This window comes from Pongo abelii, chromosome 1, assembly GCF_028885655.2.
Source record: "Pongo abelii isolate AG06213 chromosome 1, NHGRI_mPonAbe1-v2.0_pri, whole genome shotgun sequence".
NCBI lineage: Eukaryota > Metazoa > Chordata > Mammalia > Primates > Hominidae > Pongo > Pongo abelii.
Genome location: NC_071985.2, coordinates 171,009,896 through 171,037,384, shown reverse-complemented (window position 1 = coordinate 171,037,384; position 27,489 = coordinate 171,009,896). Strand labels below are relative to the sequence as shown.

The 27,489-nt window shown below is 41.5% G+C and overlaps 1 protein-coding gene across 7 annotated transcripts in view; it reads left to right on the top strand.

Moving 5' to 3' along the window:
• The window catches only part of PATJ (PATJ crumbs cell polarity complex component), a 436,090-nt gene that overhangs the window by 379,970 nt on the left and 28,631 nt on the right, over positions 1-27,489 (top strand). For all 7 annotated transcript variants that reach the window (XM_054533770.2, XM_054533763.2, XM_054533772.2 and 4 more), the window contains 8 exons: positions 1,242-1,325; positions 6,890-7,083; positions 9,370-9,517; positions 9,971-10,057; positions 14,031-14,145; positions 15,872-15,909; positions 20,776-20,898; positions 21,639-21,743. In XM_054533770.2, coding sequence (XP_054389745.1) covers positions 1,242-1,325; positions 6,890-7,083; positions 9,370-9,517; positions 9,971-10,057; positions 14,031-14,145; positions 15,872-15,909; positions 20,776-20,898; positions 21,639-21,743 — 894 coding nt within the window. The remainder of the gene's footprint in view (positions 1-1,241; positions 1,326-6,889; positions 7,084-9,369; positions 9,518-9,970; positions 10,058-14,030; positions 14,146-15,871; positions 15,910-20,775; positions 20,899-21,638; positions 21,744-27,489) is intronic.

Sequence of the window (27,489 nt, the reverse complement as noted above, 5' to 3'; positions counted from 1 at the left end):
GCTACTCAGAAGGCTGAGGCAGGAGAATGGCGTGAACCCAGGAGGTGGAGCTTGCAGTGAGCCGAGATCGCGCCACTGCACTCCAGCCTGGGCGACAGAGTGAGAGTCCATCTCAAAAAAAAAGAAAAAAGCTGTGTGCCTCTCTCAGCAGCCCTCTAAGACACCTATCATAATCCATTCAGCACTCTTCGGTTCTATTAAAAACAGAAAGAGCCAATGACTTCTGGTTACTTCAGTTTTCAGCTCCACAAAAATCCCCAAAGTGAAGAATTTCAAAGCTTGACTACTTGCTCAACAGGAGGGGGATGAGGCTGGGCAAGCTCAATTTAATATTTTTAGAATAGTCTCTCATCAAAATATATAAATATTTGGGTGCATAAATGTGAATTGTCTGGAGAGACCCTTGGAAACTATGAGTGGTGATTGATGGGACTGAGTCTGGGTGGGAAGCAGTCTATTTTTGCGCTTTGCAACAACCTGTAGTAGTATTACTTGAATCCTATACATGGGTACATGTCATTTTTATGATGATAAAATAATTTTTAAAGTTATGAATCTGAAGAGATACAAATTATTTTTTAATTCATTAACTATGAAACACTTTTCCCAACCAAAGCTTACCTACAGTAGATATTGTTGTCCTGATTTTATGGCTTAGATTGCTGAATTCAGAGGAATTAATTGCCCAAGATTATAAGAAGGCAGAGTCAGGATTTGAACCCACAGCTGTTTTACACTTAAGTCCATGAATGCTGTTTCCCCTACTCCTGTTTTCTTCTCCTCCAGGACCTATTCATTCCACTAAGTTCTTTTCTTTCATTGCCCAAGTAATAAGGCCTGGCAAAACCCCCTTCATCAGGCCACACATCTATGCCAAATCCTAGAATACCAATAAATACCTGAAACCGTGTTTCAAAATACACTATAAAATGTAAATAAGAATGACACACAGTTCACCTCAAGTTCATACACAGCAGCAATGTACAGGGTTAACAGTAAAACACATGGAAGAAGTCTAACATGAAATATTAGGCAGAGCCAGTTTTAAAGGAATGAAATAATAATCTTAGGAAAATTTAATTATACCTCTGAATATATCAACTGTGTATATTGTTTATCTTTATGTCAGATAAAATGTAACATTATTAACAAATAGAAAATTATGGGTTGCTGCCTATTGGTTGTTTGCTTAAGGAAGCATTTGTGGTTGTTGAAAATGAGTAAGATTTTATTTTTTGTAGAATGCTATAGTTATCCATGAAGTCTATGAAGAAGGGGCAGCAGCCAGAGATGGAAGACTTTGGGCTGGTGACCAGATATTGGAGGTATATGGTTTTGAATTTCATTTTATATCAGTAAATGTGGTTCCTTTGCTGGTCTCGATCCGTAAAGTTGTCTTTCTACTCAACTATACCTTCACTGATTCCTCTCCCATTTAACAAAATACTTATCATATTCTTTTTTTCCTCAGTGTACTTTATACAGTGGTTTAGAATCATGACAGGTTATCAATCTACATTTGTCTATGAAAACTTTTTTTAACTAAAAGGAAAAATAGAACTTATGGGTCTATTATTTTAATATCAAATGAGATTATGTAATATTGCAAATTTTTTGCATCTCCATTATACCCTACTAAATTCCACCTAAAAACACATACATATAGATACATACACATACACATATATACCTGATATTTTAAAGATTTTGTGGCAGCTTAAATCATATTTTATTAATCTTAATAAATCTTTATGCCTAATGGAAGTTCATGCCTTGCCGGCAATGTTTTCAAGTTGATGAAAATGTAAAATCTTCCCCCTATGATGCTTACTAAAAATTTAAATGCTTGACTTTTTCAAATGGACTCTCATTTAGCAAAGTTGTTAAAGCCTTTTAAAAAGTACCAAAGCAGGCAATGTCTGCACTATGGAATGGCTGAATGAGAAAGCGATGCCAGGCGTTCTGGTAGGTGGAACTAAAGAGCTTTCTCGATGGTGTAAAACCTTTAGGCAACGTTTTTTTTTTTCATTGGATGAACTTAATTGAATAGTTGTCATTTTATGGTGAGCATGTGCATTTTTGCTTTGCAACTTTAATATAGCACATTACAAATGACATCATAGAATTTTATTTTTCCCTTTGGTGGTTCATTTCTGCCTCCCAAGATGAAACCAGAGATATAATTAAGGGCAGGAAACATAGGTGAGAAGGGGTTGAAGGAGAGGCCAGGCTGATTGCAAATTAAATTCAGCCCAAGTTACAGGATTTCTCTGCAGGCCTTTACTGTGTTTCATCATTGGATTAAGACATATTCCCAGTACATTCATTAAGGTACAAGTGTATGAGGTTAGAAAAATAAGCAAGACCTCTCTGGGAACTGGCTTGACTGCCTTAGCATACAACATGGTGTTTTAGTAGTCAGGAGTTTGGGGTTTCTTTGTTTTTCCCTCCCTAGATTTTCAAATCAATTGGTGTTATCATAATTGGCTTTTTAAGATGAATAGATTAAATATTTAAAATGGCACATATGCCTTGATACACATATGCCTTGATACTTACATGATTTCTAAGTCCACAAGTTATAATGGTCACTTGAAACTAAATCTAACGTGTTCATTATCTTGAATGTGATGATGGCTTCACAGGTATAAGTACCCATCTGGCAAAACCTATCAAATTGTACACTTTAAGTTTGTGCAGTTTATTTTATATCAATTATACCTCAATAAGGATTTTTTTAAACTCTTTCTGTTTGTATTAGGTAGACCCTCTGTAGCTGCTCTCTTCTATAAAGTATATTCAAGTACAAGCAAACACCCAGTAAAGGTTAACCTGAATAAAGCAAATTTATTTTAAGTGGGAGGAGAATTTTTCAAAAATCAAGTTAACAGTTTCCTGGCAACTGGCAGCATTATATTATCTATTCTGAATGGATGGCCTATACTTCTCATTAAAGATGGCCAGTACAGGCTCCTCTCTTACCTCAGACAAGGTCTAGTTCATGAGAGTCTAACACTTGTTTAGCTAAGAAATACAGCTCTCAATTTGGTCAGGGAACATGTTTCCTTTTTAAACAGCTTTCTACTTCACATTGGACTGGTTCTGGTTGTGGCTGATGAGTAGAAATGCGTGATGAGGCAGCGGCAGCCTGTGACCCACAGGAGGCCTTGAGAAGACAGGCCTGTTTTCATGGGATATTTTGAGACCATGAAACAGGGTAACACTACATCAGCGCTTTTCCAAACAATGCCCTTTCCACTCGTGAGAGTCCTCTGCGTTCCGCAAATTGGGCTTTTATGGTTTTAATACTATCCTCATGTTAAGGTTAGGACATGCCAGATTTTGCTTCCAAAGATAGAGTCAAATATTGTTTTGGCATGGCAAGATTTATGATTCTATTAATTGACGAGCATCAGCTATGTCTCCTTTCTGGTTCTCCTTTTAGGCCAGTTCCTTCTCATACCCTCCCCGCTGTCTGCAAGTGGGAGCAGAAGAGAGTAGAAAGTTAACGTCTGATTTTCCCTATGCAATAAAATACGGAGGAACTGCTGCACTAGCTTTGTTATTCTTTCCTTCTCAAGAACTGGGTTCACCCACTCCCCCACATGGCCCTTCCACCCAAGGGATATGGTATTCTCCCTTTGACTACTGGGTCTTCCTGGAGCCTTTCTTCTCAAATAGGAAGCCCTGCTATTTCCACCCCTCTTCCTCTACAGCCAATGTTCTAAATAATGCATACTGCACTTACATAATACACTTACATAATGCACTTACATAATACATCTCCCCACAATGTTCTAGCCACGCCATGATATTTCTGTCATGATTATCAGCACATTTAGTGGTATCTCCTGATTCTCAGAGGAGCAAATGGAAACCATGAACTTAGATCACTTCCATCCGAGCAGATACCGTCATGCTGGAATTTAATAGAAATTGCTCTGTAATATTAGAGCTTAATGACAATGCTTTTAATTAAAAGTATATTTGTTAGGGCCTTTCTAACAGTATTTAGAGGCTTAGAAAGTTCACCTTCAATTCATGGAGGTAACTGTTTTTTTTTTAATTGAGTGACAGAAGTGGTCTTGTGTGCCATCTATTGGAATACAGGAAAATAATCAACTCAGACCACATTTCCTGGAAATACACTTTTCCTCTTTGTGTTTCATTCACAGACAATGAAAATGTATTCATTGGCCTAAAGTAGCAGTGAATGATCATGCTGAGAGGAAAAACAGCCTTCACTGAAGTTACTTCAATTCCTTGTAAAATATCAACTTCTAACTTACATTGGATATAACTGTGTGCCAAGCCCTGTGCCAAATGATTTACAGGGTTTATTTCATTTAATCTTCACAACACTAAGTAAATATTATTATCTCCAATTCATAGATGACATGGCAAAAGTTTGGCTTAAGTAATTTACACAGGGTTTCATATAGCCAGGAAGTTGGAATCAGCACTCAAACTGAAGTGCATCCATATCCAAAACCCATGTTCTTTTTTTTTTTTTTTGAGAGAGAGTCTCACACTGTTGCCCAGGCTGGAGTGTAACAGCGCAATCTCTGCTCACTGCAACCTCCGCCTCCCAGGTTCAAGCAATTCTTCTGCCTCAGCCTCCCAAGCAGCTGGGATTATGGGCGCCTGCCACCAGGCCTGGCTAATTTTTTGTATTTTTAGTAGAGACGGGGTGTCACTATGTTGGCCAGGCTGGTCTTGAACTCCTGACCTCGTGATCTGCCTGCCTTGGCCTCCCAAAGTGCTGGGATTACAGGCATGAGCCACCGCGCCCAGCCCAAAACCCGTGTTCTTTACCACTGTTATTCTGGATGTAGCTCATCTAAGTGAACACGCAAGCCACCAAGATATACCAGAAAATAAACAGCAGCTTGGAAATTAGGCTTTTAAACATTTTCTTGGCTCACAGAATCAGCTTTAAATGACAGTTCAAAAGTCACCTTCTCCAAGAAGGGTTCATTCTTCCTTTCTCCTTTCCTGTAACCATTCTTTATGCCACTGGTCCTTAGTCTTTAGAATGTTAGAATTAAAAAAGCCTTAGGGGCTGGGTGCGGTGGTTCACACCTGTAATCCCAGCACTTTGGGAGGCCAAGGCTGGTGGATCACCTAAGGTCAAGAGTTCAAGACCAGCCTGGCCAACATGGTGAAACCCTGTCTCTACTAAAAATACAAAAAATTAGCCAGGCGTGGTGGCTGATCCCTGTAATCCCAGCTACTTGGGAGGCTGAGTCTGGAGAATTGCTTGAAACCTGAAAGCAGAGGCTGCAGTGAGCCGGGATCGCACCACTATACTCCAGCCTGGGTGACAAAGTGACACTCCATCTCAAAAGAAAAAAAGAAAAACCCTTAAACCATTGCTTCATTGTACAGATAAAGGAACAAAGGTTCAGAGGCTGGCTTGACCTTCCAGTAGCACATAGGGCTGGACCAGAATAAGGAATGGAACTGACATCTTGGGGGATCTCAAGCACTCTACCATCTGCCTGGTGGGCTGGACTTATCCTTCCCCTCATTTGACTCTTTTCCTAGCTGCAACCTTGAGGGAATCACCACCCCTGACTTCTTTCCTTTGAATCCAAGGTTACTCTGCTCCTCGATTTCTCCCTCATATCAAATTTACTAACCAATGTCAGTATTTGACTTTCTTTGTGACAGGGGATCTCCAGTAACCCATTCTAAGAGTTAATGATGAGGCAGCATGGAATAGGAACTGAGGGTGGAAGGGTTTAAATCTTGGCTCGTCCACCTGCTAGCTGTGTAACCTGGGTCAAGTCCCTAAACCTCTGTGTGCCTCAGTTTCCTCCTCTGTGAATGGTGGTAATAACAATATCTATTTCAGAGAGTTAGTATAAGGATTAAATGAGTAAATATTCATAAAGAACTAGCACACAAGCACTGCAGAAGTATTTAAGTTAAAGAATAAATAATTTGGCTATAATGTCTATTTAACAGAAAAGGAAACAGAGGCTCAGAGATTACATGACTTGGCTTTACTCAGTGCTCTTTTCAGTACACTGCTTTCTAATGCATGGTCCTGTCTGTGCTCACTGAGAACCAGATTCCAATGAGAAGACTTCAAGGGGTCTTGGATGCTGTTGGAAATACTGTTCCCTCATCTCCTTCTGGGCCTGTTATGAAGTCGTTGTGATGTGAGCAAATAAGAGTGAAGATGTCAGCCAGGCATGGTGGCTCATGCCTGTAATCCCAGCACTTTGAAAGTCTGAGGCAGGAGGATCACCTGAGCCCAGGAGTTTGAGGCCAGCCTGGGCAATATGGCAGGACCTCATCTCTCCAGAATTTAAAAAATTAGCTAGACATGGTGGCACACACATGCAGTCCCAGATACTCAGGAGGCTGAGGTTGAAGGATCGCTTGAGTCTGGGAAGTCAAGGCTGCAGTAAGCCAGCATTCATGCCACTGCACTCCAACCTGGGCAACAGAGCAAGACCCTATATAAAAAATCAATCAATCAATGAGAGTGAAGATGTCAAATCCAATAAGCAAACTGAATCTAAAAATGCTGACTAAACACTAATATTTATTTCCCTTTGATCTCAATTAAATGAGCTAGTTAAGTCGCTGCGTGCACACTCTCCTGTCTCTTTCATTGATTTCACAGTAAAGTTTATAGCTATGTAAAATTGCATTATCATGTATCCACCCTCTGTGTACATGTTGGGTGGGATATTTTAAGGGCCACTTGCTTTATATTCAGAGCAGCTCGTACTGCTTGTGGTCACTACCTGTTTGCTTTGAGATTGGCTGGAAATTTCTAGAGATTCTTTACTGGTTAGATCAAGGAGATTCAGCAGACAGAGCAGGCAGAGGCCTCTGCCATCAGCAGCCCAGCTCAGGATGCCCATTGTTCCAGGTTAATGGGGTTGACCTGAGGAACTCCAGCCACGAAGAAGCCATCACAGCCCTGAGGCAGACCCCCCAGAAGGTGCGGCTGGTGGTGTATAGAGATGAGGCACACTACCGGGATGAGGAGAACTTGGAGATTTTCCCTGTGGATCTGCAGAAGAAAGCTGGCCGGGGCCTGGGCCTGAGCATCGTTGGGAAACGGTAAAGATGTGCTGTGGGAGTTGGGATCTGCCTTTTTCATCCAGAGCTCTGATGCCTGTGAACACTGAAAGAGAAAGTCTAATGTAAAGTAGTGATGGGATTTCTAAAAATAAGATATTTATGAAAATTTGACAACATGGGTCATATTTCTGAGCAAGGTCTTACCAAAAAAATTGTCATATCAAGATAGAACTCCAAGTCCAATCAACCCAGACTGATATATTTCTGTACAGAGTAAGAACAACTAGCAAGGTTCTTTCACTTGGAATTACTAAGATCGGAGTTTTGCAGAGGTTGATTAAAGCAACCATACCCAAGAAATAGCTAGCATCAAGAATGAGATTTATCCAATGTTGGGTCAAGAACATTGCTTCGACATGGAAATTAACATGGAACATTGCTTTGCATCATACTGTGAATTTCATACTATGTTGAAACTAGTTGAGTAGACATAGTTAAGAGATAAACATAATTCTTCATGATAGTAGTTTTCTATTAAGAAAAATGTCCTGCTGGGCACAGTGGCATGTACCTGTTGTCTCAGCTATGTAGGAAAATCACTTGAGGCCAGGAGTTCAAGGCTATAGTGTGCAATGATCATGCCTGTGAATAGCCACTGCACTTGGACCTCTTGGGAAACATAACAAGACCCCATCTGTAAATTAAAAAAAAAAAAAAAGAAAAGGAAAAAAGAAAGATGTCCCCAAAGTAATAGTTTGCACCAAAAATGTAGGTAGGTAGATCCTAGTGGCCAGGCTACTCTTTTATAATATATGTTGCTGCCAGACGCAGTGGCTCATGCCTGTAGTCCCAGCACTTTGGGAGGCCGAGGTGGGTGGATCACCTGAGGTCAGGAGTTCAAGACCAGCCTGACCAATATGGTGAAACCCCATCTCTACTAAAAAATACAAAAAATTAGCCAGGCATAGTGGCAGGCGCCTGTAATCCCAGCTACTTGGGAGGCTGAGGCAGGAGAATTGCTTGAGCCTGGGAGGCGGAGGTTGCAGTGAGCCGAGATCACGCCATTGCATTCCAGCCTGGGCAACAAGAGCGAAACTCCATCTCAAAAATAAATAAATAAATAAATAAAAAGAAATATATGTTGCCTAGGCCAAGCATAGTGGCTCATGTCTGTAATCCCAACACTTTGGGAGGCTGAGGTGGGAGGATCGCTTGAGGTGAGGAGTTCAGGATCAGTCTGGCAACATTGCAAGACTTGTCTCCAAAAAAGTTTTTTAAATAAAGAAAAATGAAGTCTATACTGCTTAACAGTAGTTTGTTCCAGGATAATATTACTAAGTTTCTCTTGCAGTGAATTGGAAAGGTAAGTAATAGCTTGAAACAAAGCCTAGCTTCCACGGTTTACTGGCTTTAGGTATCTAGTATGTATTTATCCCAACAGGGCTATAGGATTTCCAGGTAATATCCTAACATGGCCTTAAAGTGTATCAACCATCTTGTTAAGGAAGAAATCAAGTTGCTTTTATGCATGTTATCTTATATGCCCTCACAGACCTCTGGTGACTAGCCTAGTATCTGTCCAGCAGGCCAAGCTGTTATTAAAATAAAAATATTAGCTACAATTTTTGAGTACTGATTTTGGGCCAAGTATTGTGCTGTCATAATCTCATTTTTTTTTACTTCAGCACCATAAAACCATCACTCTGAAAATGCATTACCAAACAAAAAAAGCTGAGTCTCTTACATTTCTAAACAAAAATCAGTGCACATCAGGGTGCAGAGCAACTGACAGAGTCAGTGTTGAAGTTTGCTTTCTTGTTTTGACACATACGTATACCTGGTGCAGTTTTATTTACAGCAATGTTTTTTGCTTTTAGTGAATGTCAGTATTTCAGGTTGAGTTTGTAAGGAACATTTACATTCCTTAGCACAAAAACTTGCATTGTAAAGGATGAGATGTATAGTTCTCAAAAGTCACTATTTTCTTTGACTAACAATTCCATCACCAGGACTTTATCTTAAAGATATACTTACAGGTATTCATTGCTTATTGCAATAGTTAAAGAATGGAAATAACCTGTATGTCCATCAGTAAGCTACTGGTAGGTGAAATTATGAAACATCATAGAATAGTATGTAGCCATTTAAAAAATGAGGAAGCTCCAAGTGCTGATAAAGGCAAATTACCAAGGTATGAAAGAAACAAAAAGAAAAAAAACTGGAAGAAGAAAGGAGCATATGTGTGTGTATCCTGTCACACACACACGTGTTATGCATGGAAATATTAGGTTGTGCCAATACTGCACTGCTGTATGGTATTAACAGAAATGGAAGCGGAGTGTTTATTTCTGACATCGTGAAAGGCGGAGCTGCAGACCTGGATGGGAGATTGATTCAGGGAGATCAGATCTTATCTGTGAATGGGGAGGACATGAGAAATGCCTCACAGGAGACAGTGGCCACCATCCTCAAGGTGAGTTGCTAGGCTGCTTTTTACCCAGCTGGCACAACTGAAGTCCAGTGGGAACTGTTCCAGTCTAGCTTGATTATAAAATGGGTTGGATTTTACGCTAATTCTAGTTTTTACTAGAAATTTAATCTCTGATTATTTTAAATGAGCAGGAATAGCTTTAAAAGAAAGTTCTGTTATATTGACTAAACAGAATGAAAGGGAACCTGCTTTGGGATTTCACAAGCAAGTTTTTCATAGTTGTGAAAATTCTAAGTATCCATCACTGTTCTCTAAATGCGTTTGATGAGATGGGCCCTCCAGGAGCCACAGAACCCATCCTCCTCTCTCTAGGGCTATGCCTGTTGCTTTCATTACCCTTTTATAATTCGTGGCTGCAGGGAGAGTCTCTGTTAAGATATTTCAGAATATAAATGCTACTACTTTTCATTTCTGTTCTTTTCTTGCCTTTCCAAGTGTGCACAGGGACTTGTGCAGCTAGAGATTGGAAGACTCCGAGCTGGTTCCTGGACCTCCGCAAGGAAGACATCACAGAACAGTCAGGTTGTCAATGGCTTCTCATCAGACTGACTCACTCTTCTGCCCCCATTGGGAGAAAGTTCCCCATTTAATAAATGGTTGTTTGGAAATAATATCTAATGTACAGCATATTCACAGCACCAAGTTTAGTGAATTTTCATGTGTTTGAAATAAAAATGAAAGGTGGGATGGAAATTCATTAATCCCTAGATTTTTCTCTCCTTTATTGCTTACAAATGTTTTCTTAGAACCACTTTTCTCTCTCACTATTAGTTCTATATTGCCTATGCACGCATGTACACAGCTGTGTTTATTTAAAAAAAAAAGGCAACATCTGGTGGCAATTTGACCCTCATTAGCACAACATTGTTCTATTCATTCAATTAAATATTGCTATAAAGTTAACTTGTGACTAGCCACTCGCACATGCCGAGGGCAATTAATGGCATATTCCTAGGAGAACCAAGTGTGGGGGTTTTTCCTGTGGGAGGGAGGCCTTAGTGGGTGATATTTTGTGGGTTAGCAAACATCTTATATTTATTTGCAAAGTTGATGTAAGTGCCATTTTTTTTTTTAGCAAAGTATATTTCACTATTTTTTTTCATTGTAATGCCTGACAAAATCAAGATGGTAGACTGCGTGGTTAGCCCCATGTGGTACATAATGAGACTATAGAAATTTTATATGTGACCCCTAAGTCTCCTCTCTGGGTTATGGATAGGCCGTCTTAGTTTTGAGGTTAAAAGCATGACTTTTGATCCCTTCCCTGGTTGCCTTATTTCTGAAGCCTCTCCAAGGCCTTTGTTCAGAAGATACTCTGATCTTACAATTAGCACACAGGCACTTCTGGAAAGCTATTAGCCACCTCCTGTTCCTCACTGGTGTTAAAAAATGAGTGAGGAAAATACCATTGTTCAGATAGGATTACAGACTAGCTGGCTTGTCTTAGGGAATCTTCAAAGCAGTCAAACCCAATAAACACCATATTAAGTTTGAAACTCCTTTTTTTTTTTCATTTCTGGCTTACATAATGGGCAGCAAATATCTAAGACATGGTGTTGCTGTAGGATTCCATGAGTTAATAGTGATGATATTGACCAGACTTATATCAACAAACGAAACAGTTGTCTAGCCAGGCTTCTTCCTTAATGGAAGACTCATCTTTGTTGAATGATTTCATTAAAGCTTTATTGTATACAGAAGATTAGAATGAAGCTACACAGAGGAGGTTCCATTGAATCTCACTCCAAATGGAGTTTGGGGAAAAGAAGGAAAAGGCATCTCAGACAGGGAAAATAGCATACACAAAGGCACAAAGAGGTAACAGGAGTTTGTGTGATTTAAGAAAAGTTTGGACTGATCGATAGGTAAGGTAGTGGATAGAACTGGATTTCTGTCCCTCTTGAGAAATGTATGTGAGCATCTTCTTATTTATTTATTTATTTATTTATTTATTTTTGAGATGGAGTCTCACTCTCTGTTGCCCAGGTTGGAGTGCAATGGCGCGATCTCGGCTCACTGTAATCTCTACCTCCTGGGTTCAAGTGAGTCTCCTGCCTCGGCCTCTCAAGTAGCTGGGACTACAGGTGCCCGCCACCACATCCAGCTAATTTTTGTATTTTTAGTAGACACGGGGTTTCAAAACATCTTGGTCAGGCTGGTCTCAAACTCCTGATCTCAGGTGATCCACCCACCTCGGCCTCCCAAAGTGCCTGGATTACAGGTGTGAGCCACCGTGGCCAGCCGCATCTTCATAATTTTTAAGTTCACACTCAAAGACAGAACTACCAAATTTAGAAGCTACATCATTAAATATCAAAAAAAAAGAAAAAAACCTATCGTCTCCACTTACCTGGTATATGAATGTGAGCTGTCATATTTTGGAAACCTGGGACAAAGTATCAAATACTTTGCCCTAATCTTCTTACACAGAATTTTAATTTCAGAGGGTAGGAGTTTAATTCAATTTTTAAAAACAATAAATATATCTTATCATCACCTTGTGCTTAAAATTATGGGTGAGATAGAAGAGTTTGCCCTATTTGGCTAATTAGAAGAAGGCAGGTAGCCGACTGTGAAAAGGAAATGTCTTCCCATCATGATGAGTTGAAGACTGACCCTGGTGGGCAAAAACAAGATTCCATTGCCAAACATTTTTACATCCAGACCCATTTAAAAAAATCAGGATCTTGTAGGAACACAGATTTCCTTCTGAGCAGTTACAAAATAGGGAGATCAATGCCTTCTTTTGAGCGCTAAGGAGAATAAGCTGTTGACTTAATTCATAGAAAGTGAGTTCATTAAGAGAGAAATCTAGCTTTGGGGCCACCAAGCGTCTTTTTTTAAAATGACTTTCCCCCAAACCAGGAAGAAATTTCCTTACTCCGCAGAGGAAAAAATACTTGCGAGATCTTTTCCTCAGCCAACTAAGGGAACACAGCCAGGCAAAGTGTACTTTTATAAACGTCTTGGGGCCGGGCGTGGTGGCTCATACCTGTAATCCCAGCACTGGGAGGTCGAGGCGGGCAGATCACTTGAGGGCAGGAATTCAAGACCACCCTGGCCAAAGAGCCTGGTGAAACCCTGTCTCTACTAAAAATACAAAAATTAGCCGGGCATGATGGTGGGCTCCTGTAACCCCAGCTACTCAGGAGGCTGAGGCAACAGAATCACTTGAACCTGGGAGGCGGAGGTTGCAGTGAGCTGAAATTGCACCACTGCACTACAGCCTGGGCGACAGAGGGAGACTCCTCAAAAATTACAATACAATGCAATAAAGGTCTTGGCAAACACATCTTTCTGAAATTTTTTAAAGGCAAAAGTTATAATATGCTGTACTTCCTCAGTTCTGATTAGTTATCTATTATAGTACCGTTTATTTAAATCATATCCTTTAAGGAACAGTATAAAAACACTCCTTTAAATGTATATAGCCACTGTGAAGTATACTGAGATCTACAACTTACTTTGAAATGAATTTTTTTAAAAAAAAGATGAGTGATGAATAGATAAATGACTGTGATAAAGGAAATATAGCAAAATACTCATTGTGAATGAAATCTAGGTGCTATTTATATGGATGTCTATTGTATAATTCTTTCAGCTTTTCTATATATTTGAAGGTTTTCATATTTTAGGAATTAAAATATTAAACAACTTTCATCACAGAGTTAAGAAAATGGACCAAATTATAATTTATGAACTGATAACAGTGATCTTAGACTTAGCTTAAAATTTTGATGCGGAATAATTTGGTAGAAAAAAATATTCATTATTTGCAATATTGTTGTCTACATAAGAAAGGCCCTTCACTATGTATACAGTTTTTGTTGAACAGCCACTAGCCTTAAAAGACTACACAGTATTAACCTCACATATTCATTTAAATGAATAGAGGGACAGGTAATGGAGATCTAGCAGATTGGACTAAATTATTACTGATTCTAGGAAAATCTTTGAGAAAAAAATGTTACATATCCCTAAAACAAGCCTTTTTCCCTTCAGATTTGGTGCTTTTTTCCCCACAATTGAGGGTTCTATTTTGGCAGGTTTCTGCTAATCAAGGTCTTATTATACTTGTTTTAGCAAAATACATAATACATTTTGGGTAGTAAGGTTGACTGTAACCCCACATGAAACATAGTGCCCATTAGCTGACTATATATACATAAACACTATGTGGCAACCTAGGAAAATGGTTTTGATTTTATGTGGAGCAAGAACAGCTGAAATGATTGTATGGTCTCCTCCTTGGTGATTGAAACCATATACAAAAGCACATATAATGGAGAAAGCAATGGAGGAAATGTCTAAATGGGATTGGGTTGAGGTAGTAAGAGAAGAGTGTCAGTGATTTTTGTTTTCTTTCTCGGCCTCTTCACAAGTTTCTGTTAGATGGTTATGGTGACATCAGTAATTGGCACACTAATGGATAAGTATGCATTTTGGGGGTCAAGTCAGTGTCTGCACACAGGTGACCCCTGGGTCTTTCTTTCAGGGTAGTCAGCAGAGCGCACACAGCAGCTGTCATCCCTCCTTCGCTCCTGTCATCACTGGCCTGCAAAACCTGGTTGGCACAAAAAGAGTTTCAGATCCTTCCCAGAAAAATTCAGGTATTACAAGGACACACCCAGAGCAAAACTATCCTGTTACCCAAATTAAAAAAAAAAAAAAAAAAAAAAAAAATTTGTTTTTTAAAAACCGGTCTTCTTTAATATAAATGTTTTTTAATTGTTTGAGCTTGGCCGCATAAGCTGAGCTTTCTGAAAGGCCTGTTCTGAAGGTAGGAAAGCCATAGAGATTCCTTCAGTGGTGGCCAGGCATGGTGGCTCACGCCTGTAATCCCAGCACTTTGGGACGGCTGTGGTGGGTGGATCTCCTGAGGTCAGGAGATGAAGACCATCCTGGTTAACCCCATGATACCCCGTCTCTACTAAAATACAAAAAAATTAGCCGGGCGTGGTGGCACACGCCTGTAGTCCCAGCTACTCAGGAGGCTGAGGCAGGAGAATTGCTTGAACCTGGCGGGGGTGGTGGAGGTTGCAGTGAGCCAAGATCGTGCCACTGCACTCCAGCCTGGGTGACAGAGCAAGACTCCGTCTCCAGAAAAAAAAAAAGAAATTCCTTCAGTGGCACAACACAAAGCACCTGAAAAACAGAAAAGCAGAAAGCTGGAGTGCGTGGTAAAATAAAATTATTTACAAAGAGAAAATTAATAAATTATAGGTCACTGGAGAAAGGTCAGAAGTGTGTATACCTTCTATGGGAAAGTTGGGCCAGTTAAAAGAAAAAAAAAAGTGTGTATATGCTTGGGGGCAGGGTGGGACAAGGGGTCCTTTTAAGTCTTTTGTTGAATGGAGGGTTATCTTTGATTAAGGTAGAAAAAAATGTACAATGAAACACAAATGACTCAGCCGGGCCCGGTGGCTCATACCTGTAATCCTAGCACTTTGGGAGGCCGAGGCAGGCGGATCACCTGAGGTCAGGAGTTCAAGAGCAGCCTGGCCAACGTGGAGAAACCTCGCCTCTACTAAAAATACAAAAATTAGCCGGGCATGGTGGCGCATGCCTGTAATCCCAGCTACTCGGGAGGCCGAGGCAGGAGAATCGCTTGAACCCAAGAGGCAGAGATGGCAGTGAGCTGAGATCGAACCACTGCACCCCAGCCTGGGCAACAGAGTGAGACTCTGTCTAAAAAAAAAAAAACACACACACACACACAAATGACTCGTCCTCCAAGCATTTACTCACCATGTTCCAGGCAGCTGCTGCTATATAGCCCATCAACTTTTGTCAGACCAAATGATTATGGCCACATTGATCTCAAACAGAGAGCACTTCTTTAAAATAGAGGACACAGCAGGCCGGGCACGGTGGCTCACGCCTGTAATCCCAACACTTTGGGAGGCCGAGGCAGGTGGATCACTTGAGGTCAAGAGTTTGAGACCAGCCTGGCCAACATGGTGAAACCCTGTCTCTACTAAAAATACAAAAATTAGCCAGGCGTGGTGGCAGGCGCCTGTATTCCCAGCTATTTGGAGGCAGAGACAGGAGAATTGCTTGAATCTGGGAGGCAGAGGTTGCAGTGAGCTGAGATGGTGCCACTGCACTCCAGCCTGGGTGACAAAGTGAGACTCTGTGTCAAAAAAAAAAAAGAGGACATTGGCCCCTGGTGACTTGGCTACCAGCTTGGATGCTGAGAAGGGTACAATACCTGCTTGCTTTAGTGTCTTCTCTTGAAAGACCTGGAAAATGAAACAATTTTTTCATGGGACAATATTATATCCTAAATATATTATTTTTTAATATTAAAAAGTAAATTGTGTTGCTTCTTTATAGGCACAGATATGGAACCAAGGACTGTTGAGATAAACAGGGTAAGTCAGTCATTTTGCTGTATATATTTTTCTGGTTTGTGTTGGATTTGCTCTAAATGTACATTTTCCCCAATACAGTTTATTGGATTGTAAGTGTGCTCTTTCAAGTTACTGAGATAAAAATATGGTCTAAATAACATCAATAAATAGACTTAGAAAAGTACAGTAGAGCACAGAGATGACCTCTATGAATTTTTTGGCAAATCTCATCCACTATATTCTGTGCCTGTGTGTAAGTTTTATTTTTATTTATTTATTTTTTCAATCTTAGTCTTTTAACCTGTACATGTAAAGTTTTATAAAACAAAAATGGTATCATGTGGCACATACTAAATAAGTATTTTTTGAGAACACATAGTATGATTTTTATCAATTTCATAGTACTCCATCTTATGAATGTGCTATAAGTTTCTTTTTTTTTTTTTTTTTTTTTGAGACAGAGTCTTGCTCTCTCACCCAGGCTGGAATGCAGTGGCGCAATCTCGGCTCACTGCAAGCTCCGCCTCCCGGGTTCACGCCATTCTCCTGCCTCAGCCTCCTGAGTACCTGGGACTACAGGCGCCCGCCACCACGCCCAGCTAATTTTTTGTATTTTTAGTAGAGACGGAGTTTCACCGTGTTAGCCAGGATGGTCTCGATCTCCTGACCTTGTGATCCACCTGCCTTGGCCTCCCAAAGTGCTGGGATTACAGGCGTGAGGCACCGTGCCCGGCCAAATGTGCTATAAGTTTCTTAACCAGTTTCCTATTATTGAACAATTAGCATATTTCTCAATTTTTGCTATCTTTTATAGTAAAACATCTTTATATTTTTGCCCAAATCGTGAGTAGCTTCCTCAGGATTAATTCCTAGAAATGAAATTTTGGGGTCAAAAGCCAAGCTTGTTATTAGAGGCTTTTGTACATGTTGCTAAATTCCCCTTTTGAGAAGATTATGTAAGATGTATTTCAGTTCATAAATTTGTCGAACCCTGATTTTCAGACTCCTGTGTGATGATATCTAATGAAAGTAGACTCTTTTTTTCTTTTTCTTTTTCTTTTTGAGGTGGAGTCACTGTGTCGTCCAGGCTGGAATGCAGTGGCGCAATCTCAGCTCACTGCAACCTCCACCTCCCAGGTTCAAGCAATTCTCATGCCTCAGCCTCCCAAGTAACTGAGACTACAGGCACGCACCACCACGCCCGGCTAATTTTTGTATTTTTTGTAGAGATGCAGTTTCTCCATGTTGGCCTGGCTGGTCTCGAACTCCTGCCCTCAATGGATCCGACCACCTCAGCCTTCTGAAGTGGTAGGATTACAGGCATGAGCCACCAGGCCCGGCTGAAAGTAGACTTTTATTTTGCTCACTTTGACCTAAATGAGGGGTTCAAGAAGAAATACTGACCCTGTTGTAATCATGGTAATCCGCTGCAGTAAAGTGATATCCAGCATAACTTACTTCTCTAGATTTAGTGATACCTCTGTTTGAAGACATTCTACCATTTATTAGCTCCATTAGTTTGCTAGATCTGCAGTTATAAAACACCACAGACTGGGTGGCTTAAACAATGGGAATTTATTTGCTCACAGTTCTGAAGGCTAGATCCAAGATGAAGGTGTCTGCAGGTTTGGTTTTTCTTGAGGCCCCCCTCCTTGGCTTGCAGATGTCCGCTTTCTTGCTGTAGCCACACGTGGCCTTTTTTGTGTGTCATTCATCATCCCTGGTGTCTCTCCTATGTCCTAATCTTTTCTTATAAGGACACCAGTCACATTGGACTAGGGCACACCCTGGCCTCATTTTAAAGGCTCTATCTCCAAATACAGTCACATTCTGAGGCTCTGGTACTTGGGGCTTCAACATATGAATCTTAGGGGGACCCAATTCAGCCTGTACATTAGCTGTACAACTGGGTGCGGTGACTCATACCTGTAATCCCAGCATTGTGGGAGGCCGAGGTGGCAGGATCACTGAGCCCAGGAGTTTGAGACCAGCCTGGGCAACATGGGGAAACTCTGTCTCTACAAATAATTTTTTTTTAAATTAGCCAGGCATGGTGGTGCATGCCTGTGGTTCCAGCTCCCAGCTATTTGGGAGGCTGAAGTGGGAGGATCGCTTGAGCTCAGGAGGTTGAGGCTGCAGTGAGCCGTGATCATGCCATTGCACTCCAGCCTGGGTGACAGAGTAAAACCCTGTCTCAAAAAGAAAAAAAAAAAAAAAAAAGCCGTTAGCTCTATAATAGTTAGCAAGTCAACCTCAATTTTCTCATCTGTAGAATGGGGGTGATAACACTAACTTACCTCAAAGGTAAATATTATTGTGTGGATTACGTGAGGTCATGAATGTAATGTCTTTAGCATAGCACCTAGCGCATCAGGAATGCCCAGGAAGTGGCTTCTGTTGTTATTAGCTACAGCTTTGACTAAATCTGCCTTATTTGTTCCTGGTATTTTTCCAGCAGAGTAACAACTCAAATGTTCCTATGATGGGGAAGTTAAATGTACCAACAGTATACATAATTATAGATAAATTAAGGAAACATCATGATGGATTTAAACAAAGCCAAAAAATTATTGCATAAACTTCTCCTCTAAGATTTCAAAAATAATACTCTTTTATATTTCTTTAGTCATTTCAGCCACTTGTTTTTACAGGTTTTTGTAATAAAGCCTGCTCCTACCTACCCTGTTCTACCACACGTGATCCAAGCAGAAATTTCTTTCTTTATTTTTCCTGAGACAGAGTCTCGCTCTGTTACCGAGGCTGGAGTGCAGTGGTGCAATCTCGGCTCACTGAAACCTCCACTTCCCAGGTTCAAGTCATTCTCCTCCCTCAGCCTCCCAAGTAATTGAGATTACAGGTGCGTGCCACCACGCCCAGCTAATTTTTTGTATTTTCAGTAGAGACAGGGTTTCGCCATGCTGGTCTGGCTGGTCTCAAACTCCTGACCTCAAGTGATCCACCAACCTCATCCTCCCAAAGTGCTGGGATTACAGGAGTGAGCCACCATACCCAGCCTCTAAACTTCTGCTATGCTGGTTTGGGTCTGTCCCACACATATGTAGCCTGAGAGTTCTGTGGGTTCACAAACAGAATTGAGGATTAGTTTTCTTCAGCTTCCTCTTCTCTGCTTTTCTTCTCTTTCCCTCTTTTTCTTGATTCTTCTGCCCAGAAGGATGGAATTTCTATCTGAATGTTAGCATTCACCATACCTTTCCAGCTCCTTGACTGGGAATCACCTTCAGGGTACAGCTGCCGGGAAAAAAAATAAAACTGGGAACTTCCCCCGCTGCTGCCATTTCTCCAAGTTTTGACTCTCCACCACACTTTATTTGGTTTCTTTTTGTTTCAGAGGCCACAGGTAGTTGTTTTTTACATTTTGACTAGACATCTTGATTGTAACCAGCAGGAGAGATACTCTGTCACGTGCCTATGCTGCCATACCAGAACTGGAACTTGTCATTTGTTCTTTTAGTGATTTTAAAAATATTAACCCTATGATACTAATGTGGGGAAAAAACTGGACTAGAGCCAAGTCTCTTCACCAGAGTCTGTCTTGGGGAACATTTTCAGCCACATTTTATGTCTGTCTTCAAACTGTTGTCACTACAGTGGGTGTCCTCTCAGATCCTTTGTTTTAACGCAGTCTTTTAAAGCCAAATGTGTTTGTTCACACCCAGAAGAGCATAGTATGTGTGGCAGTTTAATCATAAACACCATATGAGAACATACTTGCCAAGTCTGCATCAGAATTGGCCACTAAACTAAGGAGCTGCATAGGGTGTTGTGTGTGTGTGTGTGTGTGTGTGTTTAATTTACTCCTGCTATTGCCTTTTATTGAGCCTTTTCTGTAGGTCATGACTGTGCCATACTATCTCATTTAATGCTCAGAGCAACACTGTCAGGTATGTAGTATTCTTCTCATTTTATACATAGAGATGGAGACTTTAAGAGGTAGTCAGCCTAAATAACAAACAGAGAGGCTCTCTAAAGGAAAATGGTGTTTATTCAGGAATGGGAATATGCGGGCCATAGTAGACTATGTGCATATTCAGGGAGGTAAGGAAAATAAAAGGTTTTAGAGGACAAAATGAGAAATATATAATTATTTTGAGATAATTATCCTTGGCTACAAAGATTAATAACAGGGGTGACACACAGCCCAAGGCTGGACAGGCATCTGCTGGACAGATGCACTTGTAGAAGTATTTTTTTATGAAAGGTTGTGATGTCCTTCCTGCAGAGTTGTGGTTTTTGCAGTCTTTTGTAATAATTTTTGTTATCAGGCATACAAGCCTGAGAACCCTTTCTTCATAGCCTTTCGAGGATCTATTGGTAAGGAATTTTTTTTTTTTGTCACAAATGACTCCATTTTGATTCTGACAACTTTCACAAGGTTAAGTAACTTCCCCCAAGACCCCACAGCTAATTAAGAGCTAGAGCTGGGGCCGAGCAGGGTGGCTCACGCCTGTAATCCCAGCACTCTGAGAGGCCAAGGCGGGTGGATCACCTGAGGTCAGGAGTTCAAGACCAGCCTGGCCAACATGGTGAAGCCCTGTCCCTACTAAAAATACAAAAAATTAGCCAAGTGTGGTGGCGCAAACTTGTAATCCTAGCTACTCAGGAGGCTGAGGCAGGAAAATCGCTTGAACCCGGGAGGCAGAAGTTGCAGTGACCTGAGATCGTGCCATTGCACTCCAGTCTGGACAACAAGAGCGAAACTGAAAAAAAAAAGAGCTAGAGCTGTCTACTCCAAAGGTTCCACATTTAACTCCTGTGTTATCCTGGCCTCCTACCTCATGGAGGGATTTTGTTCAACAGCTATCTGGGGATAGTCAGTTTGTGGCTCTTTATTAAATATATAAGCATTATGTTTTCTTCCTTTTTTAGGAGCTCAGTGATGCCCTTGGAATCAGTATTGCTGGAGGAAGAGGAAGTCCCTTAGGAGATATCCCTATATTTATTGCCATGATTCAGGCTAGCGGAGTGGCCGCACGGACACAGAAGCTTAAAGTAAACGAGAGAACTGGTTGAAGGACTAACAACATGTGTTGGGGTGGGAGAGGAAGTTGCCCTGGGCACCTTGTTTAAAGTTGGAATTCCAGTAGCCATCAGAGACCCAGGCTGAGGGCAAGATGCATTAGAGAAGCTTTATACCTTTAGAAATTCATTAGGTCCCCAGGCACATAAAAATATTATTTGTATCAAAGCTTCTCCATAAAAGAAGAAATTGCAGCCCCTTTGCAAACCCTCCTTTACCCTTTTAAGCACCTCATTCCACCCAAAATCAGCTCTCAACGGAGAGACATTTGACCTTAGAGTCTTCCCTCAATCAAAAGAATGACTATTTTTATGATTTCTCCCCCTTGTTGCCCCTTAATCTTAACTTTAGTAGAAAAATAAAGCAGAAAATATTTGGCTTCCTCATTAGAACTTTATTGAACAGTTAATGTGTACACCTCGCTATTACTGGCAAATGGATGTATGAAACACCACCATTACCAAAATACAAAAGTGGCCTACTGTGCCTTTTAATAATCAGATGTGACCCCCTTCTTGTTGCTCTGATTTGTCTGTATTTGGGGAAAGCCAAAAAAATTCCTCATGCTTCTTGAACATGCATACACAGTAGTAACGCAGAATCCCCACAATAGCCACAAATGGGAAATAGGACTCGCAAAGAATTTTAAGCATTCTTCTCAAATTTAATTTTTCTTAATGATAGTGATTTTCTGTCACTTTTGTACTTCCAGGTTGGAGATCGGATTGTCAGCATTAATGGGCAACCTTTGGATGGGCTGTCTCACGCGGATGTGGTTAATCTGCTGAAGAACGCCTACGGGTGCATTATCCTGCAGGTATTGCGATCAATGGAGCACGCAGCTGCGCGAGGCAGATAAGTGGCATGCAAAAAAGATTGAGCGTCACTGGCAGTAGGCATCGCCACCCAGCAGGGTGCTTGCTGATGTGAATTATAAAGGTTGAAAGCAAGAAATTATTATTTTTATTCAGAAATTCTTTAATGCCACCCATACAGGCAGTGAGCATGATTATATGAAAGCATAACAAGGGGAGAAAAATTACTCTCTGCTTCACATGATAAATCAACACGGCTTTTAGTTTCCAGTGTTCTTTTGTAAATCAGAGTTTGTAAGGAATAAGAAATGATTTCTTTTCTTATGCCCAAAGACTGTTACTGAATTGCCCAAGTGCTGTTTCTTCTTTTCCCCTTAAAGGAAGAGGAAAAATACAATGGTCTTTTTCCTTTAGCATAGATTGCCAACACTGTTAAATTCTTATGCATAGCAGTCATCAACCAAGACAGACAATTGTTTATCAGCTGTGGTCTCCAGCTGTATTGTTCAGAGGCACAAGGAAATATACCAGGATGTAAAAGCAAAGTGTGCTGTTAATTACCCCTGCTTATATTTTAGCCCTTCAAATGTCTCTGAGATTGACACCATGCAGTGACTGAGAGGCAGCATACTGCCAGTGAGTTTCATTAATGAGTTTCCCCAGAAATGTATGCTTACCATACGTCTGCAGAGGTAAAATGGTTTATAGGTGGCCATGCGTGGTGGCCCATGCCTGTAATCCTAGCACTTTGGGAGGCTGAGGCAGGCAGATCACCTGAGGTCAGGAGTTCGAGACCAGCCTGGACAACATGGTGAAACCCCGTCTCTGCTAAAAGTACAAAAATTAGCCAGGCATGGTGGTGGGTGCCTGTAATCCCATCTACTCAGGAGGATGAGGCAGGAGAATCACTTGAACCTGGGAGAAGGAGGTTGCAGTGAGCCAAGATTGCTCCACTGTACTCCAGCCTGGGTGACAGAGTGAGACTGTCTCAAAAATAAAATAAAATAAAATAAAATAAATTAGTTTATAGGTATAAAGAATAAAGCCCACCATTTACTACTTTAGAGAGAGGGCCAGCTAGCCACTCATCATTCTAGCCTTAAAATAAGAAGTTTGGGCTGAGTGCAGTGGCTCACACCTATAGTCCCAGCACTTTGGGAGGCTGAAGCAGGAGGATCACTTGAGGCCAGCAGTTCAAGACCAGCCTAGGCCATAGCAAGACCCCATCTCTACAAAAAAGTTAAAAAGTTAGCCCGGCGTGGTGGTGTGTGCCTGTAGTCTTAGCTACTCAAGAGACTGAAGCAGGAGGATGGCTTCAGCCCAAGAGTTGGAGGCTACGGTGAGCCACTGTTGTGCCACTGCATTCCTGCCTGGGCAGCAGAGTGAGATCCTGGCTCAAAATAAATAAAAAATACATAAGAAGTTCAAATTGAAAAACCATTACATAGCTGGGCACAGTGGCTCACGCCTATAATCCCAACACTCTGGGAGGCCAAGGCAGGAGAATTGCTTGAGCCCAGGAGTTTTGAGACCAGCCTGGGCGACATGGTATGATACCCCATCTCTACAAAAAAAATAAATAAATAAATAAAAATTTAATTTTAATAATAAAAAAAGTAGAAAAAAAGAAAAACTGCTGGGCACAGTGGCTCACACCTGTAATCCCAGCACTTTGGGAGGCCGAGGCGGGTGGATCACGAGGTCAGGAGATTGAGACCATCCTGGCTAACATGGTGAAACCCCGTCTCTACTAAAAATACAAAAAATTAGCCGGGCGTGGTGGTGGGCGCCTGTAGTCCCAGCTACTCGGGAGGCTGAGGCAGGAGAATGGTGTGAACCTGGGAGGCGGAGCTTGCAGTGAGCTGAGATGGCACCTGGGTGACAGAACAAGACTGTCTCAAAAAAAAAAAAGAAAAAGAAAAACCATTACATTTGGGAGAAGCAATTTGTGGTGTTTAACATCTCTGTGGTGTATGTCCAAAGTGTCCAAACAGACATTTAAAAAGTAAGTGGCTTTCAGTATGTATGAGGGGTATAATGAAAATCCTGTCAGTTTACTATCACACTAGTCTTTAAGTTAAAATTTTAAAAGAAAGAAAAGAAAATCCTGTCATTAATTTCAAGGGAGTTTATGTGATAGGCCAAATATTATTAAATTATTTGGGTCCCTGATTTTCTATTGAACACAAACCAAAACACTGTGCGGACTGGGCATAGAATCTGCTTCCCCTCAACTCCTGGTCCTCACTTTCAGTGGAAACCTACACAGTTACCTGTATTTCTTCCTCCACCCTACAAATCCTTTGCTTTCTGAAATGGGTGGCTGTGCTTGCTCATCCTTCACATTATGCTGACCCCTAGAGGCAGTACAGTGCAGCTCTTCAGTGCGGAGCCCAGGACTTTGAATTACAAAGACCTTAGGAGGATCCTACTTCAAATGGTAACTGACCAGAAAAAAGTCCCTCTCCCTTAGCAAAATCTAGTATTATTGATATTTTCACGCATAGATATAATTTGTTCAGCTCTGTGTTCCTCACAAATAAATAAGAAGACACAATTAGCCAGGTGTGGTAGCGCATGCCTGTAATCCCAGCTACTCAGGAGGCTAAGGCAGGAGAATTGCTTGAACCCGGGAGGTGGAGGTTGCAGTCAGCCAAGATCACCCCATTGCACCCCAGCATGGGCTACAAGAGTCAGACTCCATCTCAAAAAAAAAAAGCACATAGAAACTAGCTGCTCGGAGGATGAGGCAGGAAGATCACTTGAGCCCAAGAGTTTGAGGCTGCAGTGAGCTATGATTATAGCACTGCACTCAGCTTGGGCGACAGAGTGAGATCCCAGCTCTAAATAAGTAAATGATAACATTATGTAACTATAATGTCATAATAATAAAAACCAATATAACCAAACATTAGGATGAATGAATTATTATTTTATTTTATTTTATTTTTTTGAGATGGGGTCTCGCTCTGTTGTCCAGGCTGGAGTGCACTGCAACCTCCGCCCCCCGGGTTCAAGCAAGTCTCCTGCCTCAGCCTCCCAAGTAGCTGGGACTACAAGCATGCACCACCATACCTGGCTAATTTTGTATTTTCAGTAGAGATGGGATTTCATCATGTTGGCCAGGCTGGTCTCAAACTCCTGACCTCAAATGATCTGCCTGCTTTGGCCTCCCAAAGTTCTGGGATTACAGGCATGAGCCACCATGCCCGGCTGAATGAATTATTAGTAGCATGGGGATTTGTGGTGTTTTGATAGAAGGAAAACGTGAGTTAAATCTTTATCTTCCACAATAAGAAGTGATTAGATATCAAAAATTTTTAAATCAAGAAATAGAAGTAAAACTGTTATTTAAGAATATGGAAGCACAGCCTGGCCAACATAGAGAAACCTTGTCTCTACTAAAAATACAAAAAAGTAGCCAGGTGTGGTGGTGCACCTCTGTAATCCTGTCTGCTCAGGAGGCTGAGGCGGGAGAGTCGCTTGAACCCCAGGGGCAGAGGTTGTAGTGAGCCGAGATCTCGCCACTGCATTCTGGCCTGGGAGACGTGAATATGGAAGCAAATACTAGGAGAAACGGCTGAAAGTAGTTGCTTTTAGGAAGTAAGAATCTGTAATGGGGGTAAAGGAGCAAGGACTCTTTCATTAAATACTATAGAATCATTTTGACTTTTAAAATTATATAAATGGGCCGGGTGCAGTGGCTCACACCTATAATCCCAGCACTTTGGGAGGTCGAGGCTGGCAGATCGCTTGAGCCCAGAAGTTTGAGACCAGCTTGGGCAACATGGTGAGACCCCGTCTCTACAAAAAAATACAAAAATTAGTCGTGCATAGTGGCATGCACTTGCAGTCCCAGCTACTGGCGAGGCTGGGGTGGGAGGATTGCTTGAGCCCGGGGGGCAGAAGTTGCAGTGAGCCAAGATTGTGCCACTGCACTCCAGCCTGGATGACAGAGTGAGACCCTGTCTCAAAATTTAAAAAAAAAAAAAAATTACATAAGTGAATAAGTGTGATTTTTTTTAAGTGAGATAAAAAGTTGTTGGAAAGTATTAGAACTACAGAGGATTGAGTAGATTTTTAAAACATAGGAAACAAGTAGAACTTAAAAATGAGGTAACAGTTAAGTGGAAGAGTTTGGCAAGCTAAATTTTCATCTCTTAGAGTATGGAGTCAGTGGACACCAAGATAGTAGATTTCAAAATAGGCATATAAGAATATTATTTAGCTTATTCTTTAGAATTAAAAAGAGAAAAGTTCAGTGTGCTTCTAGGGAGGGCAAGTGTTGAATTTTTTTTATCATGTACTGTACTATTTAATTTTTTATTATGTACACACAAAAAAGAAATATTTAGAAAAAATAGAATATGGCCAGGTGTGGTGGCTCATACCTGTAATCCCAGCATTTTTGGGAGGCCAAGGCAGGTGGATCACTTGAGGTCAGGAGTTTGAGACCAGCCGGGCCAACATGGTGAAATCCCATCTCTACTGAAAATACAAAAAGTAGCTGGGTGTGTTGGCACGCACCTGTAGTCCCAGCTACTTGGGAGGCTGAGGCAGGAGAATAGCTTGAACCCGGAGGGTGGAGGTTGCAGTAGCTGAGATTGCACCACTGCAGTCCAGCCTAGTCGAGAGTGAGACACTGTCTCGAGAAAAAAGAATAGAAAAGAACCAAGAATATAGGTCCATTTGAAAAGCAGCTAAACAGATTTGAGTAGAATGGTGCTTCTCAAACTTTAGCATGCTCCGGAAACACCTGGAGGGCTCCCCCAGCATTTCTGATTTTGCGGGAGTGGCATGGGATTCAAGAATTTGCATTTCTTTTCTTTTTTTTTTTTTTTTTTTGAGACAGAGTTGCGCTCTGAAACCCAGGCTGGAGTGCAGTGGCACAATCTCGGCTCCACTGAGCCTCCACCTCCTGGGTTCAAGCGATTCTCCTGCATCAGCCTCCCCAGTAGCTGGGACCACAGGCACCCACCACCATGCCCAGCTAATTTTTGTATTTTAGTAGAGACAGGGTTTCACCATGTTGACCAGGCTGGTCTCGAACTCCTGACCTCAGGTGATCCACCTGCCTTGGCCTCCCAAAGTGCTGAGATTACAGGCGTGAGCCACCGTGCCCAGCCAATTTTGCATTTCTTCTAACAAGCTCCTAGGTATTGGTGATGCTGCTAATTCAGATCCCATGCCTCAGACCCAGTGGAGTAGAGCATTATTTAGGGATGAATAAAGTTCTCCCCATGTTATTCTCTTCATCTGAAACACCCTTCTAACCCTACTCTTGTCTTTTTTTTTTTTTTTAGAGAGAGACAAGGTCTTATTATTGGCCTCTAACTCCTGCACTCAAGAGACTGTCCCACCTCAGCCTCCCAAAGTGCTGGGATTACAGGCGTGAGCCATCGCACCCAGCCCTCTCTCTTTTTTTTTTTTTTCTTTTTTCTTTTTGAGATGGAGTTTTGCTCTTGTTGCCCAGGCTAGAGTTCAATGGCGTGATCTTGGCTCGCTGCAACTTCCACCTCCCAGGTTCAAGCGATTCTCCTGCCTCAGCCTCCTGAGTAGCTGGGATTACAGGCATGTGCCGCCACGCCCAGCTAATTTTGTATTTTTAGTAGAGACAGGGTTTCGCCATGTTGGTCAGGCTGGTCTCGAACTCCTCACCTTAGGTGATCCGCCCGCCTCGGCCTCCCAAAGTGCTGGGATTACTGGTGTGAGCCACCATGCCCGGCCTCTTTTCTTTATAAATTTTGG